Source organism: Lytechinus variegatus, chromosome 16, assembly GCF_018143015.1.
Source record: "Lytechinus variegatus isolate NC3 chromosome 16, Lvar_3.0, whole genome shotgun sequence".
Taxonomy (NCBI): domain Eukaryota; kingdom Metazoa; phylum Echinodermata; class Echinoidea; order Temnopleuroida; family Toxopneustidae; genus Lytechinus; species Lytechinus variegatus.
Window position 1 is genome coordinate 1,213,526 of NC_054755.1, and position 16,709 is coordinate 1,230,234.

A 16,709-nucleotide genomic window follows, 5' to 3' on the forward strand; every position below is an offset into this window, starting at 1 on the left:
TTCGACAATCCGAAAATGAAATGAGGTTTGTTGTTCCGAAGGTTCGTTAATCCGAAAACGAAATAAGGTTCGTTGTTCTGAAGGTTTGTTTATCTGAAAACGAAATGAGGTTCGTTGTTCATTTTGTTTTCGGACTAACGAACCATCAGAATTACGAAGCTCATTTCGTTTTCGCATTAACGAACCTTCGGAATTACAAACCTCATTTTGTTTTCAGGCTAACGAACCATCAGAATTACGAAGCTCATTTCGTTTTCGCATTAACGAACCTTCGGAATTACAAACCTCATTTTGTTTTCAGGCTAACGAACCTTCGGAATTACGCCTCTCATTTTCTTTTCGGATTAACGAACCTTCGGAATTACGCCACAAATATTCGGATTAACAAACCCTTTTTCGTTTTCAGATTAACGAACATTGAGGTATAGGCAATTTACGTGTTTCAGAATTACGAACCTTCGGAATTACGAAGTGTAACCGTATGCTCCTTATACAAAGAGAACATTCAGTGCCATAGATGGATACTTTTGAGAAGAGAGAGAGATAAAAGTTGACAAGTCTATTGAAAAATACTAACTCTCAACTGAATAGAGCAAAGGTGACATAACAGGATTAAAACTCATTTGAAATTTCCCAGAAGGGGTCACCAAATTAGTTCCAGCATTTTCACTCTAATAAGGCACATCCTGTTTACGATTAAAAAGAATTTTCAATGAAAGAGCTTATCCAGTCATTAGAGTTCAAAATAAGGGGAATACTTTGGTTTCAAACATATAAATCAAATTGCAGCATTACAACAACAAAATGTGGGTCATATTATAACTGTCATAACAACCTTTTGGACTTTACAGTTTACATGTTTAGAAGTGCAAAATTGGTATAGTTTTTTTAGGAAATATTAAATGTTGAAATTTAACCACAATGGCCAAAATCACTCCAACTGAAAATCACACAGTGCAACTTATTGTGGGTTTTACCAAGCATGGTAACAGACAGTACATACAACCTGTACATAATAACAAATAAGATAATCATCAGACCTATTACATGTATTGCACCTGTAAGATAACTAGAAGGGTGTGGGTTACAACCTCTTGCATAGTAAAGAAATCGAAAGTGATTTTTCTAGGCGAGTCTGCATGATAGTTTTATCATTTGACTTTATAAAGTGGTGAAAACAGCATTAGAATGTTCTTGGGCAAAGGATTTCACGTAAAAAAAAATTTGGAAAAAAATATCAACAAATTCATCTTAACCATTGGAATTCTGATTTTAGTTGGGAGAATATCATGCCTGCATTACTAAACAAGTGGAATGCCTCTGGCCGTCTCACCTGCATCACGCGGTTCAATATAGCAGCAGTGCTGACTTTGAATACTACTCTAACTCGCACAAGATGTTCAGGGATACATGGTTACTCTTATGTCCACTTTTTATGAACTAGACCAATAAACTTACAGAGATATGATGGTTATTCAACAAAAAACCCCAACATGGCCAAAGTTCATTGACCTTACATGACCTTTGACCTAGATCATGTGACCTGAAACTGACCTGAACAGGATGTTCAGTGATACTTGATTACTCTTATGTACAAGTTTCATGAATCAGATCCATAAACTTTCAAAGTTATGATGGTAATTCAACAGATACACCCAATTCGGCCAAAGTTCATTGACCTTTGACCTTGGTCATGTGACCTGAAATGCGCACAGGATGTTCAGTGATACTGGATTACTCTAATGTCCAAGTTTAATGAACTAGACCAATAAACTTTTAAAGTTATGATGGTAATTCAACAGATACCCCGGATTCGGCCAAAGTTCATTGACCCTAAATGACCTTTGACCTAATCATGAGACCTGAAACTTGCACAAAATTTTCAGTGATGCTTGATTACTATTATGTCTAAGTTTCATGAATCAGATCCATAAACTTTCAAAGTTATGATGGGAATTCAACAGATATCCCCAATTCGGCCAAAGTTCATTGACCCTAAATGACCTTTGACCTTGGTCATGTGACGTGAAACTCATGCAGGATGTTCAGTGATACTTGATTAACCTTATGTCCAAGTTTCATGAACTAGGTCCATATAATTTCTAAGTTATGATGACATTTCAAAAACTTAACCTCAGGTTAAGATTTCGATGTTGAATCCTCCAACATGGTCTAAGTTCATTGACCCTAAATGAGACCTGAAACTTGCACAAAATTTTCAGTGATGCTTGATTACTATTATGTTAACCTCAGGTTAAGAGTTGATGTTGACGCCGCCATCGCCGTCGGAAAAGCGGCGCCTATAGTCTCACTTTGCTTCGCAGGTAAGACAAAAAATTAATTTGATAAGAATCCTTTACAAAATGTCAAGACCAAAATTTAGCAGTTTTGGAGCTATATCTAAATCATAATTTAGTGCTTTGTCATAATTAATTAAGCATAATTAATTAGGCCAAAAGGCATACTTTCTTAAACCACCAACGATGTATTCTGATAATCAATCCAGGATTCAGCAACAGTAAAAAAATAATTTAGTACACACTTTTTTAAAAAAAAAATACTGTTTCTAATCATGTTTTTTTTCAATATTTATTACAAAGCTAATGCACCAATAACAAAATTATTCATCGAAATTCATTGTATACTTACATGCACAATCATCTTTTTGTTCCCATGAGATAAAAAAAGGGGACAATTTCTTTACTCCATAGAATTGACAGGTAATTGATATATTTTCTGTTTGGTGGATGAGACAACAACTTCCAATCCATTTAAGTCTGGTCTATTTAAGTTAACCTTGGGCTATTTGAATATTGATACGAGTATACCACACATAGTGATGTTTAACATTGGCGTACAGATAGGGGGGATGGTGGGCCATGGAACCCCTAAAATTTTCACGACCAAGAAAAAGGGAGAAAAAGATCAGGATAGGAAAAGGGATGAAAAGTGATATTTTTCAGGAATTTTGTCAAGATCTATCACAAAATCACCTGCAGCTTTTTAGAAATATTGCCCCATGCATCATGTCCAGCCCCCCTATGAATTTTTGGCTCATTACGGGACTGATGTTATGTTAAGGCATGGGACAGAATACCAAATTTACTAACCAAATAAATAATTTTTCAAATACATGAACTATTCCCAGACCTTATGATTTTAGTGACAGTGATCTATCAGACTTGTCACTGTATGTGGTAACCAATGTGACAAGTGACACCTGTGTTTTAGGGCCCATGTCATCTGAATTGTACAGTGTATCATTAAAGGTCAAGTCCACCCCAGAAAAATGTTGATCTGAATAAACAGAGAAAAATCAAACTAGCACAACACTGAAAATTTCATCATAATCAGATGTAAAATAAGAAAGTTATGACATTTTAAAATTTCGATTATTTTTCACAAAACAGTGACATGCACAACTGAGTGTCATGCAAATGAGATAGTCGATGATGTCCCTCACTCACTATTTCTTTTTTTTTTTTTTTGATTTACAATATTTCATTTTTTACAAATTTGACAATAAAGACCAACTTGATCAAACCATATAGTATTAAACAATGCTAATTCCACATGTTCAGGGAGGAATTAATTGTTGTTTCACTTTGCAATGATGAGAAATTAAATTATTTCATATTCAATATAATAAAATACAAAATAAATAGTGAGTGGATGACGTCATCAGTCTCCTCATTTGCATACAGGCCAGGATGTGCATATAACTGTTTTGTGAAATTTAGCGAAACTTCAAAATGTCATAAGTTTCTTATTTTACATCCGATTTTGATGAAATTTTCAGTGTTATGTTTGCTGGATTTTGCTTTTTTTATTCAAATCAACTTTTTTGTCGGAGTGGACTTGTCTTTTGAGTTAATTTCTATGTAAGTATTGAAAAAGCTATTGAAAAAGGTGCTCAGATCCACCCCTTAGAAACACAACTCAGATGTCATTAACAAAATTATTATTAAGCATGGCAAAATTTCTTTGGATTAAAATACAGAATTAAGTGTTATTTTAAATAAAAAGAAATTGGAATTTACTTTGAAAGAAATATTGAATTTGAGTTATTATCTATACATCCTCAAGGTCAACATACATGTACATGTAGGTGGTCTGACAAAGTGAGCAGAAGAGATAATACATGAAGAGTTCAGGTAGCAGTGGTTTCAAAAGTCAATCCAAACCTTAGTTTGTCACCTTTTGTCATAAGGCTTTGGTCTTCCTGAAGATTTAATCTTACCGGTGGACGTCACAGGGGATTTAACTATGGCCGAAGAAATCTTGGGCAGTGTCTTAGATGATGAGTTCAATTGTGACTCTGATTGTGAAGATGGCGCCGATGAAGGCTTTACCAGTTCAGTTTTGGATGAGTTTGAATCTGACGCTGATGTCGACGATGGCAAGCTTGTTGTGGTTGGTGAGTCGGTGGAGGTAGACGAAGGATCTTCCACAGGAAGTGACATCAGACTTGGTAAACATTTCTGGATGATTTCCTTTGGTTCTTCAGCTTTCTTTGTGGCATAGACTGGGACTGGCTTGAAGGTGGATTTGGAAGTTGATCTGTCCATCTCTCGCAATTTTCCTTCGATTGCTCTGATCTGTGATTCAACACTGTAACAAATAAAAACAATCATAAATCAGCGAGAGGAGGAAGCGTATACATTGTGCTGCGAATGTGTTGCCATGCAATCTTGGATTTCTAATACTCTTTTTACATACGCTAAAATTTCCTTAACCCCGTACTATAGGTGGGGCTAAATTGTCATTTAGCCCCACCTATAGTACGGGGTTAAGCTTAGCCCACTTTGTATTTACACAGCATTTTTGCAAAGTGGGCTAAACCCACCTTTAGTACAGGATTATTTGGCTCTGCAAAAAAGCAGGGTTATCCCTGCAATTGCGGTGCTAAGAGCGATAGTACAGGGTTAAGATCGCTAGTGTAAAACGAAAGTGGGCTAAGCGCTCCCATTCATGCCCCGCAACAGAGCCGGCCCTGTTGTCCAATAAGAGGTAGGCATAGTAAATATTCATGAAAAGCGAACACGGCGATGAGAAAAAGTGCGCGCAATAAGTCAGCGAGTTGGAATTTGTGTTTTAATACTTTCTTCATCGACGCTCATGGCATGTGTGAAAAAGAAAAAAATAATACGGGGTTAAGGATAGTCCGGGGCTTAGAAAATCCTGTGTAGAAATGGTAATAATGGTTGAAATAAATTAAGTTGAAATCGAAAATGACATTGGAAAAAAATGCAGGTGACGATGCGTAAGTCAGATCTCATGGGACCATAGTCGACCACAGAAATCTGTTTGACTTCATGATCTGTCAAAATGAATGTAAGATTACTGCGTTTTGACATGATCCTCCAAGCAGTTGTGTCCTTTGCTACCTTCAATCATTTTCTTTTCAAGAAAGAATTTAATGTCTTTCATTGACATGTTTTTTTTCTCTGCATTTAGCTCATTTTCCACCTTGGTACACCACTTCATTTCCCAACCCATGATACATTGTATTGACAATTTGCATTTGCTATAAATAAAAGGCCCTATTTTATTTTTCCAGAATAACTGTTATAATACCTTTGATTGACCAGCTTTTTCTTGGCAGTTGGCTCCTCAGGGACCTTCGTAGACTGGCCTCCAAAGCTGCTTGGGATTTTGTCAGGATGTAGATTAATCTCTGGTTTAGAAAGGGGCACAGGTTCACTTGGGGCCTAAAAAAAGCAGAAACAATCATCATAATAATTGAACATTTATATTGCACAGTTTCTATATGTATATTATTATTACCCTGGCTATAGCCATGCTGCCTACAGGCGCTCAAGCATTCAAGGAATTTCTTCCTACCGGGTACCCATTCACCTCACCCGGGATGAGTGCAGCACAATATGGGTAAATTTAGTGCTGAAAGAAAACATGCCATGGCTGGGAATCAAACCCATGTCCTTCACATTGTAAAATGAGAGCCATAATAATAATAATAATGAATAATAATAACATTTGTAGGGCGCTTTATACTGGTGTTTCAAAGTGCACAGGTTGGGAGAAGAAAACAAGTTATAGCCACTATACCACAACGTCCCCATTCATTCTTATACAGCTAGTGCACTTCAAGACAGATCAAAAGGAACCCTTTCAAACCACTTTTCCTGACAACATACACTTCAGAAAACTTCAAGGCGAGTCATGGAACATCGTGACACTAGTCCGCAGGCACAGACCCTGACTGAACATGATCAACAAGTGGGTCTCCATGTAAAGACTAGCACATAAAAAATGAAAGGGCCTTAAAGGTCAAGTCCACCCCAGCAAAATGTTGATTTGAATAAATAGAGAAAAATCAAACTAGCATAATACTGACAATTTCATCAAAATCGGATGTAAAAATAAGAAAGTTTATTTTTCTCAAAACAGTGATATGTGCAACTCAGTGACATGCAAATGAGTCAATCAATGATGTCCATCACTCATTATTTCTCTTGTTTTTTATTGCTTGAATTACACAATATTTCAATTTTTACAGATATGACCATAGGGACCGACTTGACTGAATCATAAAGTATTAAGCAATGCTAATATTACATGTTCAGGGAGGAATTGATCACTGTTTCACTTGACAATGAGGAGAAAATTAGAATATTTCATATTTCATGTAATAAAATACAAAAGAAATAGTGAGTGAATGACATCATCAGTCTCCTCATTTGCATACCAACCAGGATGTGCATACAACTGTTTTGTGAAATTAAGCGAAACTTTAAAATGTCATAACTTTCTTATTTTACATCCGATTTTGATGAAATTTTCAGTGTTATGCTTGTTGGATTTTTCTCTTTTTAAATCAATTTTTTGTTGGGGTGGACTTGCCCTTTCAGTAAACAAGGCACTATAGGCTGCATGTTCAGTGAAGGGTTTGCACAGCAGACTATAGAGACACTGGGAATGTAGTTGGCTCACGACATGCAAAAACCTTGTAACTAGATTTTTTGTGGCTCCATGAATGAGGATGAGGTGTTTGGAAGATGACTGCAGGGCCCCGTCTCACGAAGAGTTACAATCGATCCAATCAATTGTAACTCTATGGAAATCCATCAGTGTCATAATTTCTTCTACAGGGAATTTGCAAAATGTCCTTTGTAAACAAAGGAAAACACACCAAATTTTTAAGAAATCAATAAATCTATGGATATACATTCATATCTAGAAAGTTTTTTTAACAAAGCATTTATATGTTGACGTTGCTGGCCGTCCATAGTTGCGATTGATTGGATCAATCGCAACTATTTGTAAGATGAAGCCCAGATCTGAGTATATTGTCAGGATGTACATGTAATTGATTGATCTCGAGTTTTGAAAGGGACACAGGTTGATATGGAGCATTCATGAAAGAAAAAAAATAGTTTAAGAAAGAATTTGATCCCTAGTATTAAACTGTATCATTCAGCCTTTTGGAGTTATTCTTTGAGGGGTCTTTTGGAGCTGTTCCACAGCGATGACAAAGTGATCTTGGAGACTACTGTAAGACCTTGCCAATGTTGATCTTTCCAAGGTCCTTCAAAGAAATGGGGGCCCAAAAGAAGAGCTGAGAACTGAACCTTCACTGGTAAACATCTGTCACTATCAGCTCTCCATAGTTAAATAGCTAGTAGCAACTTTAGACTAGTCACTAGGAGTTTAAATTAAAAAAAAACCTGAGTTCAGAATACGGGCCACTGTGTCTGTCAAAGCCGGCTGAATCCATAATGATCTAATCCAAGACAAACATATTGCATATGCATGCACAAGACAATGATAAATAATCAGATGGCTTGGTATTTAGGAAAAAATACAAGTTTGTATTATATTTTATCACTTTAAACAAGCCACAAGTAAATACAAACATCCAAAATATAAAAAAAAGTGGAAAAAAAATCTGCGGGAGTCGAGAGAAGCTAAATGCATCTTTCTCATATGGCAAATGAAACAATTTTCCTTTGATTTTTTTATTTGTTGTGGCAGTACTAAAACAAAGCATTGCTTCAGTGGGTTTCATCAGTGAGTCATAAGCCAGTTTGTAGTTCCTTTCTGCGCATGATCAAAAGATTCTATGCATGATCAGAGGAAGGTCATTTGTACTAAAGTGACATTGTGGTTTAAAATCTAATGAGATAAGCACCAACTTTAATGTCTTAATTATTCATACATTCCTTTGAATAGTGGTATTCATTTACATCCACAAAAACAACAATGCGTCCACGAACAACTGGTATTTCAGTTTGCCAAGTACATTGTGCAACATGCTATGATATGCATTCAACGTAGGAATGCAACAAATACCTTTATAAAGTGTTCATTAGTGTGCTATTCTAGTCACCTGGTCTATTCAATTTCTTCATCCTGCTATGTAAGGCAAGCTTACGTAATATCTTGCTTTGAAATCTGCCTATCATAATGAAAAGAAATGAAAGGTCATTTGACCAAAATTGTCCAGAAGCAACTACGAACTCGTCTATTACCTTTATATGTGAATGAGCCCATTTTACTGCCAGTTTCTTCCCAAGAGCTAGTTTACCATCCAATGCATGGAGTGCATGTACTGCATCCTATGAGAAGGGGGAGAAAATGAAATTCATTTTAGAGCTTGCATGAACATACCAGATTTGTTGTTATATAATCAGATTTATGAGTTTCTAACTGTGCAGTGACTGACATAGATTTCTTAAAGGACAAGTCACCCCAACAAAAAGTTGATTTGAAAAAAAAAGAGAAAAATCCAATAAGCACAACACTGAAAATTTCATCAAAATCGGATGTAAAATAAGAAAGATATGACATTTTAAATTTTCGCTTAATTTCACAAAAAAATTATATGCACATCCTGGCTGGTATGCAAATGAGGAGACTATGATGTCATCCACTCACTATTTCTTTTGTATTTTACTATGTGAAATATGATATATTCTAATTTTCTCCTCATTGTCAAGTGATACAACAATTAATTCCTCCCTGAACATGTGGAATTAGCATTGTTTAATACTATATGGTTCAGTCAAGTTGGTCCATCAAATCTATAAAAAAATGAAATATTGTATAATTCAACAATAAAAAACGAAAGAAATAGTGAGTCATAGACATTATTGACTGAGTCATCTACATATGCATGTCACTGTTTTGTGAAAAATAAGCGAAACTTTAAAATGTCATAACTTTCTTATTTTACATCCATTTTTGATAAAATTTTCAGCACTATGCTAGTTTGATTTTTCTCTATTTATTCAAGTCAGCATTTTCCTGGGGTGGACTTGACCTTTAATTAAGATACCTTTATATTCCATCAAGTCACACATTTTCACTCTATCCACAATAAATGATATTGAATTGTTATAGTAAAAGCACAAATAGAGAACTGAACTGGTTATTCACTATTAATGTCATAATAAAATTTGAATAAATCAAACCACTGTATGAAGCTAAAACTTGCCTCTTAACCAGCACAATTTTATATTTGTTCATACCTCTTAACATTAATGGGGGAGTTCACCCGGAAAAATTGTTTATTGTAATAACAGCAGAAACATGATAAAAGGTAGTGGTGAAAGTTTGAGGAAATCCATTAAATATGAAGAAATTCATCAGATTTCTTTTTTCTTTTTTTATTTAAGACATCATTTTCAAGCAGCTGCCCCATATAATAGGCCTATAGATGAAATAAGTATAAATTTTAATTTCTAATGGTTTATGATGACTACAAATTTACTTATTCCAGGATCGGTCAAAAAATTTTGTCTGTTACTTGGTAAATAAAACCCATTTTCATTTTTTTTCGCGAAAATCACATTTCGTTGATTTCACTAAAATTCACGATACATGTGATGCTGCTCGCATGGGTCATTAGAAATAAAAAAAACCCACAATTCTAATAATTTTTTAAATCTTTGATGGATTTTTTCAAACCTTCAGGCTTCACCAATATTCTGCTATTTTTACAATAAACATTTGTCAGGGATAGCTTCCTCTTTAATAATCTAGAAATATATTGACACATGCAAATTAAAATTATCAACTTTCACTTAGCATTATGAACTGTGCAGATTGTGAATGATTTTTCTTTTATACAATACTTGCTGCCTCGATTGATCATGAATTACCGTTCTATTTTCAAAGCTTGCAAAACAGTAGCCCCTTGGCTTCCCTTGGTTTGGTCCAGATTTGTGAAAAAGGAAATCAAACTGCTCAATCTTTCCATATTTTTGCAATATTTTCAGCAAGGTGAACCTGTAAAAATATAGAAACAAAATGGATCAATCAAAAGGTTAGTTCATTGGAGATGATAGACAGGAATAACCCTGTGGATTTATTCAACGATTTCTGATATATGTATTGGTGAGTGGAGCCAAGGTAGTTCATCAAAACAAACAATGCATTTACAGAGACTGAAGCTTTTAGTCTATGGAGATGAATGACCAGAACTTGTTCACTGCAACCGCCCTGCCTGTGGGGAATCTACATGAAGATCTATGCCGTGTAGATTTACAAGCAAGGGTGTGAGTGGTCACCAATGAAAAGATCTGAAAAAAAGCTGAAGAGTATTGAAAAAGTCTGAAAGAGAAAGAGCTCCCATACTTTTTGTACAGGTGAAAGCCAAATATACGCTGAAATTCAGCTGAAAAATCAAAACAAAAAAATCTGAAATCAGATAAAAATCTGAACTCTCACACCCCTGTTTACAAGTAACAATGCACAGTATTTTTAAAATTCCAAATTCAGCTTACCTTTAGAATCCAATGTCATGTGATATAATGTCTCCTGTGAGCGATGCTTCATTCAGACACTACAGTTAGTATCCAAGCTCTCACAATCGATTATGACAATGGATTGTAAAGTTACTCCACAAATTCATTTTGTAGCCACAAATACTCGATTCCATACAGTTGCAATTTATTTTTCATTAGCAACTTTAATAGGGAATCAGGGATCTGTATTCACCAGAGCGCTCAAAAACTTGAATTGTGGACATATTTTTGTGTAGGCCCTTTATCGATGTATTGTAGGTTTCACGGTACACCATGTATATTTCTTGGGCAATTATTTGTTCTGAAAAGGACCACCTAAACTTGACGTTTCGACAATTGCGTTTGTCAAGATGTCGAGTTTGGGTCAATTTGGGTGGTCCTTTCCAGGGCCAACAATTGCCCAAAGATACATGGTGTAACCGGAGCTACCAAGTCTCACGCATTTATATGCGTGAGACTCCAGCATTTTGGACTTCTGTTCATCCCCTCAAATCTCTGTCTCAGTCATGCAACTATCACAGCCTATCCCCATATACATTTGTACACAATGTCTGCGATCTCACTCAGATTCACAGAAAATCTTACGCATACAGTGTAGCTGATATTTGAACTTGGCATCTCTGTGTAACGTGAGTACACTTTTCTTCTTCACCATGGCATGTCCATGGCCATGGAAACCTTCAGAATTTACATCTCCTATTCATTGTGGAAAGTAAAATTGCAACTAAGAAAGTTGTCATTTTTTCAATCTCTATTTTTTTTAATTTAGAAAAAAATAATTAAAAGAATTCAAGAAGTAACTTTACAATCCAATGTCATAATCGATTATGAGAGCATAACTACCAAAAATTAATTTTGTTAGTGTTAGTGTTACTAAATACTTGGCCTACATCATTGACATTGGATTAATTGCCAATATGTAGGCAGTAAAACCTAGTTGTAATGGAAACTGACAGTGTAAAAAAATCAAGCATTTGTTCCCAGAACAAGAGAAAATAAGCCAATCATTACCAATGTTATTTTTCCACAGTCACAGTCACGTAGCCTGGGGCGTTTTGGGGAGTGAAAGTTATATACTGTACGTATGGAGTCACAAAGTAGATGATTTTTACTCCCCAGACGCCTCCAGGCTACAGTCACGGGGACAAAAAAAACAGAGATTGAGAGAGACAAGGCTACAATATCCACTGACACGATTTTCTATATGTGGGACATAGGTAACAGCACAATCTTACTCGGTTATTCTTTCATCTAGGTTCCCAATCCACAATCTCCGGCCTCCAGTATCATTCATGCTGCAAAATTATGGAAGCAAATAATTTGATCAATCAGAAATACAATCTTCAAAAAACCTGCTCGATTGAAACTGTTACAAGATGATACCGCTATACCGGTATTATTCTGTATGATACGGGTCGTTATTGTGCGGCAGACGCTTGAACAATCAAATCACGAACACTATCTTGTAATCGATTCCGCAATCGAGTTAATCAAGTTTTCATAGTTTTTATCATTTTTTTTCTCTTTTTTTACTCACTATTCTCACCTTAAATGTAATATATGATATACATTAATCAATAAAACATTTTAAATTATTGTAATGGCCTAGTTAAGTCATGATTTATGAAAATATGAATAGAAAGCGACGCATTACTCTTTATTGAAACTTGTTCAACCACTTTTAATATGTGTATAGATTTGAACTAATAATTCTTGAACGGAAAATCGGCACTCTGGTTTCTCTGCAATACGCATAAATCTTTCGCCTTTTACTAAAGATTTCCGTGCAGAGGAACACATTGATGAGTCTATAAAGATTTTTCTCAGGCTTGTCTTCATTGACAAGCCTTGCAATGTAGAATGGAACGAAAGAAACAATTCACTGACTCAACATGTACTTCAACATTCTGTTCTAATACCATGGTCACATTTTTTCTACGGCGGCCGTACGAGTCGAAAGCAGCCGTTTTAACAATTTTGATTCAAACCACCTTTATGTAGTTGGACAAAAAATGTTAAAACGGCTGTTTTCGACTCGCCGTACGGCCGCCGTAGAACAAATGTGACCAGTGGCGTACCGTGGGTCACGGCATTGGGGGGCACCAGCAAAAATTTCGGGTCACTTAGGGAGCGTGCGAAGCGCGCTGAGTTGTCAGGTAAACTGACCTAATAGAGATATTTTAAGGATATGCAGTGCCATTGAACGGATATGTATCTCACTGATTAAATAATGCGAGCGCGAAGCGCGAGCTGAAAATTTTTGATATTGAGGGCTAAAAATTGACATTATAAGCAAATTGTTTTGTAATCATGATACTTAACTGTCTCGCTAAACAAACAATGCGAGCGCGAAGCGCGAGGAAAATTTTTTGTATATTCTGACCCTAAACAAGGAGATTTTAAGGATTATATTTTAGAATCCATTAAGAGTATAAATGTCTCACCATAGTCATCTAATGCTAGTGCCATCCTTTGCTGATTTTGTCAGAATTACATCTAAGCACAGTCATGAAGCACCTTTTGTAGTCATGTAATCATGATTATCATACGCATCTTACTAATCAAATACTGCAAGCGCAAAAGCGCGAGCTGAAAATTTAGGAAATATAGACCTGAAGAGGGGCATTCTAAGGGTTGTTTGTAGGAATTCTCTAAGACCCTAAGTATTTGACTAACCAAATGATGCGAGCGCGAAGCGAGCTGAAATTTGTGTATATATTGACCACAAACATGGATATTTTAAGGACTATAGTTACGAATCCATTAAGTCAGAGTATACATATCTCACCATAGTCATCTAATGCGAGTGCCAAGCGCTTGCTGATTTTGTTAGAATTACATCTAAACACATGGAGCACTTTTTGAAGTCATTGTAATCATGATTATTATACGCATCTCACTATTGAAATACTGCGAGCGCGAAGCGCGAGCTGAAAATCTAGGAAATTCAGACATGAAGAGGGGCATTCCAAGGCTTGTTTGTAGGAATTCACTAAGACCCCACGTATTTCACTAACCAAATGATGCGAGCGCGAAGCGCGAGTTAATTTTTTTTTATATTCAGATCAGAAAAATTGACATTTTAAGGACTGATTTTAGGAGTTCATGAAGAGCAGAAATCTCACCGATCCAGTAATGCGAACGTTTACACGGACAGGAAATGTTTTATATTAAGACCTTGAAATAGGGCAATAACTTTCAGTAGTCATGAAAAAGAAGAATATATCACTACTTAAAACAATAATAACTCTAATATATTATTATGTTGTATATTGATTTGAAAACGGGAGGCTTTAGTACAACAGGTTTATATATCTCGTTAAAAGGTCTATGCGAGCACCAGGAACAATGAAGACACAATTAAGCAAATAATGTTTCATAAAGTTGTGAAAAAAATGCTTCTTATGTTTTTTTTTTCTCCTTTTCCCCGTTTTTTTTTTTTTTTTTGGCCAGCCGATTGGGGGGGCACGTGCCCCCCCCCATGCCCCCCCTAGTTACGCCACTGAATGTGACCATGGCATTAGGGAATACAAACCAATATACCCACCACCATGTCACTCAAAATCATCGGGTGTGCATGCTGAGCACTGTTAAAATTGCAGACGATAAATCTTTTCATCATTCACCTAATTAAAGTAAATTTGGCAGGAAAGTGAATTTAATTATGTCAAATGATAAAGTATGGATGACGGCAATGACAACAAAATTATAATAAAAACAAATATATTAATCAGACTGAAAACAAGCTAATTGGACTGAAAAACGACTGCAATCGACGGGATAGGATTTCTCGTTTCCTCTCCCGGTCATTTTTACCTCTGTCATTTTCCCCTCTAACATTATTACCACTCAGCGGCGTACCCAAGATTTTCAAAAAGGGGGCAAATAAAATAGTAGTAGTAGTAGTAGTAGTAGTATAGAAGTAGTAGTAGTAGTAGTAGTAGTAGTAGCAGTAGTAGAATTAGTAGTAGTAGTAGTAGTAGTAGTAGTAGTAGTAGTATAGAAGTAGTAGTAGTAGTAGCAGTAGTAGAATTAGTAGTAGTAGTAGTAGTAGTAGTAGTAGTAGTATAGTAGTAGTAGTAGTAGTAGTAGTAGTAGTAGTAGTAGTAGTAGTAGTAGTAGTAGGAGTAGTAGTAGTAGTAGTAGTAGTATAGTAGTAGAAGTAGTATAGTAGTAGTAGTAGTAGTATGAGTACACTGGTGGTCAAAAATCATGACTAGTTAATAGGGTCAGCTGGGTGCAACTGTTTTTCTAGTCATATTTGACTATTTTCTAGTCGTACTTTACTACTACAGAATTCTGACTAGAATATTTGACTAGACTATCAGTTGCACTCAGCTGGCTACTTGTGTAGTCAATTGACTGATTCGTTTTAAGACAGAGTGTGGCATGCTTGTAGTAGTAATAATAGTAGTAGTAGTAGTAGTAGTAGTAGTAGTAGTAGTAGTAGTAGTAGTAGTAGTAGTAGTATAGTAGTAGAAGTAGTTGTAGTAGTAGTAGTAGTAGTAGTAGTAGTAGTAGTAGTAGTAGTAGTAGTAGTAGTAGTAGTAGTAGTAGTAGTAGTAGTAGAAGTAGCAGTAGTAGTAGTAGTAGGAGTAGTATAGTAGTAGTAGTAGTAGTAGTAGTAGTAGTAGTAGTAGTAGTAGTAGTAGTAGTAGTAGTAGTAGAAGTAGTAGTAGTAGTAGTAGTAGTAGTAGTAGTAGTAGTAGTAGTAGTAGTAGTAGTAGTAGTAGTAGTAGTAGTAGTAGTAGTAGTAGTAGTAGTAGTAGTAGTAGCAGTAGTTTGTCATATGCGTGCAGTATGGATGGAAAAAAAATCGATGAGAAGTCTTGTTTATTTCAAAAAGCTGAATATGGTCTTTATTAATTGTACCTTCGGTATATATCAACAGACAAATTATTTTACATCCGCCCTAAAAGAAAAAAATATATAGTCATCATGAACCGTAAGAAAATCAGTTGAAATTGATGCAATTTAAATTCTTGTTCTTTAAATTCTATAATACTTTCTTAATCTTTTATCGATTTTCCTTGATCAAATAGTTTCATCAATATTTTGATGATTTTTTTTACAACAATCTTTTCTTCAGGGGAACCTCACAGTGTAAGGTTAAGCATTGGCGGCGGAAGCCAAAAATTTCGGGGGACTACCAATTTTTTTTGAAAAGCAAAAAAAAAAGAAGGTTATAAACCAACAATTTTAGGGGGGACGTAGGAAACAAAATTGACAAGCAAAAAACAGGTTATTAACGTAATATTTAGGGGATATACACCATACACCCCCCCCCTCCCCGCTTCCGCCGCGTATGAGGTTGAGCAATATTTCTTGAAAGGAATTCCACCGTCACGAATAAATATACGTGGGGCTGATGATGTCTGTTTTCTTTTTCTTATACCTTATTATCATATTGTTAATATAATTTCATACATGATTTGTCTCCCATGTCACAAAATAAGATACAGAAATTAATATCTCATCATTTAAATCAGTTGTCGATCCTTTTTTTTCATTGCTAGTAGAATACTTTTTTATTTTTTTATTTAATACAAAGTCATTTAATACAATAAAAAAATAATTGAGTGGGGATATGACATCATCAGCGAGGTTATCACATATTCACGAGGACATACATAGAACCAAACTGCAAAGCTCATTAGTTTGTTATTCCTTTTCCCATTTCGATGAAATTTTCAGTATTTATTATTATTTTTATTATTTTGCTGTGTTCAAACTTCAACCCATATTATTTTCATTCTGGAGTATCCCTTTAAGGTAAGCTTGTTGAGCATAGGTCTTGAGCTTCATCTTAGCTGCCTAGCCTAATTAATCCTGAAGAAAGAACCCGGGGGGGGGCCACTTACATTGAGGAGTGGATACCATGCGCGACCAAAAAAACACGTAAAAAGGATGTCTTTTTCACGATAGGGCACGTAACGTACG

General features: G+C 35.5%; 1 protein-coding gene and 1 non-coding gene across 2 annotated transcripts; one reads left to right on the forward strand and one right to left on the reverse strand.

Moving 5' to 3' along the window:
* Positions 1-3,874: 3,874 nt before the first annotated feature.
* On the reverse strand, positions 3,875-12,197 carry LOC121430362 (probable RNA-binding protein 18). The gene is made up of 5 exons (XM_041627647.1): positions 12,005-12,197; positions 10,125-10,251; positions 8,493-8,579; positions 5,578-5,711; positions 3,875-4,611 (listed from the first exon to the last, which is right to left on the reverse strand). Exons 1-5 carry the CDS (start codon positions 12,061-12,063, stop codon positions 4,194-4,196), a joined length of 825 nt encoding a protein of 274 aa, XP_041483581.1. The 5' UTR covers positions 12,064-12,197; the 3' UTR covers positions 3,875-4,193.
* A 300-nt stretch (positions 12,198-12,497) lies between these two features.
* Positions 12,498-12,617, forward strand: LOC121430422. Its single transcript, XR_005972035.1, has one exon. It is a non-coding gene; the product is annotated as a U5 spliceosomal RNA (small nuclear RNA).
* The last annotated feature ends 4,092 nt before the right edge of the window (positions 12,618-16,709 follow it).

What these genes read in the sequence shown, in the direction of transcription:
- LOC121430362 (XM_041627647.1), bottom strand. Translation starts at nt 12,063, where the DNA reads ATGAATGATACTGGAGGCCGGAGATTGTGGATTGGGAACCTAGATGAA. An exon ending in CAAGCTTTGAAAATAGAACG is followed by an intron (nt 8,580 to 10,124) that starts GTAATTCATGAT and finishes CCCTTCTCATAG; the next exon opens with GATGCAGTACATGCACTCCA. An exon ending in AAAAAGCTGGTCAATCAAAG is followed by an intron (nt 4,612 to 5,577) that starts GTATTATAACAG and finishes TATTTGTTACAG; the next exon opens with TGTTGAATCACAGATCAGAG.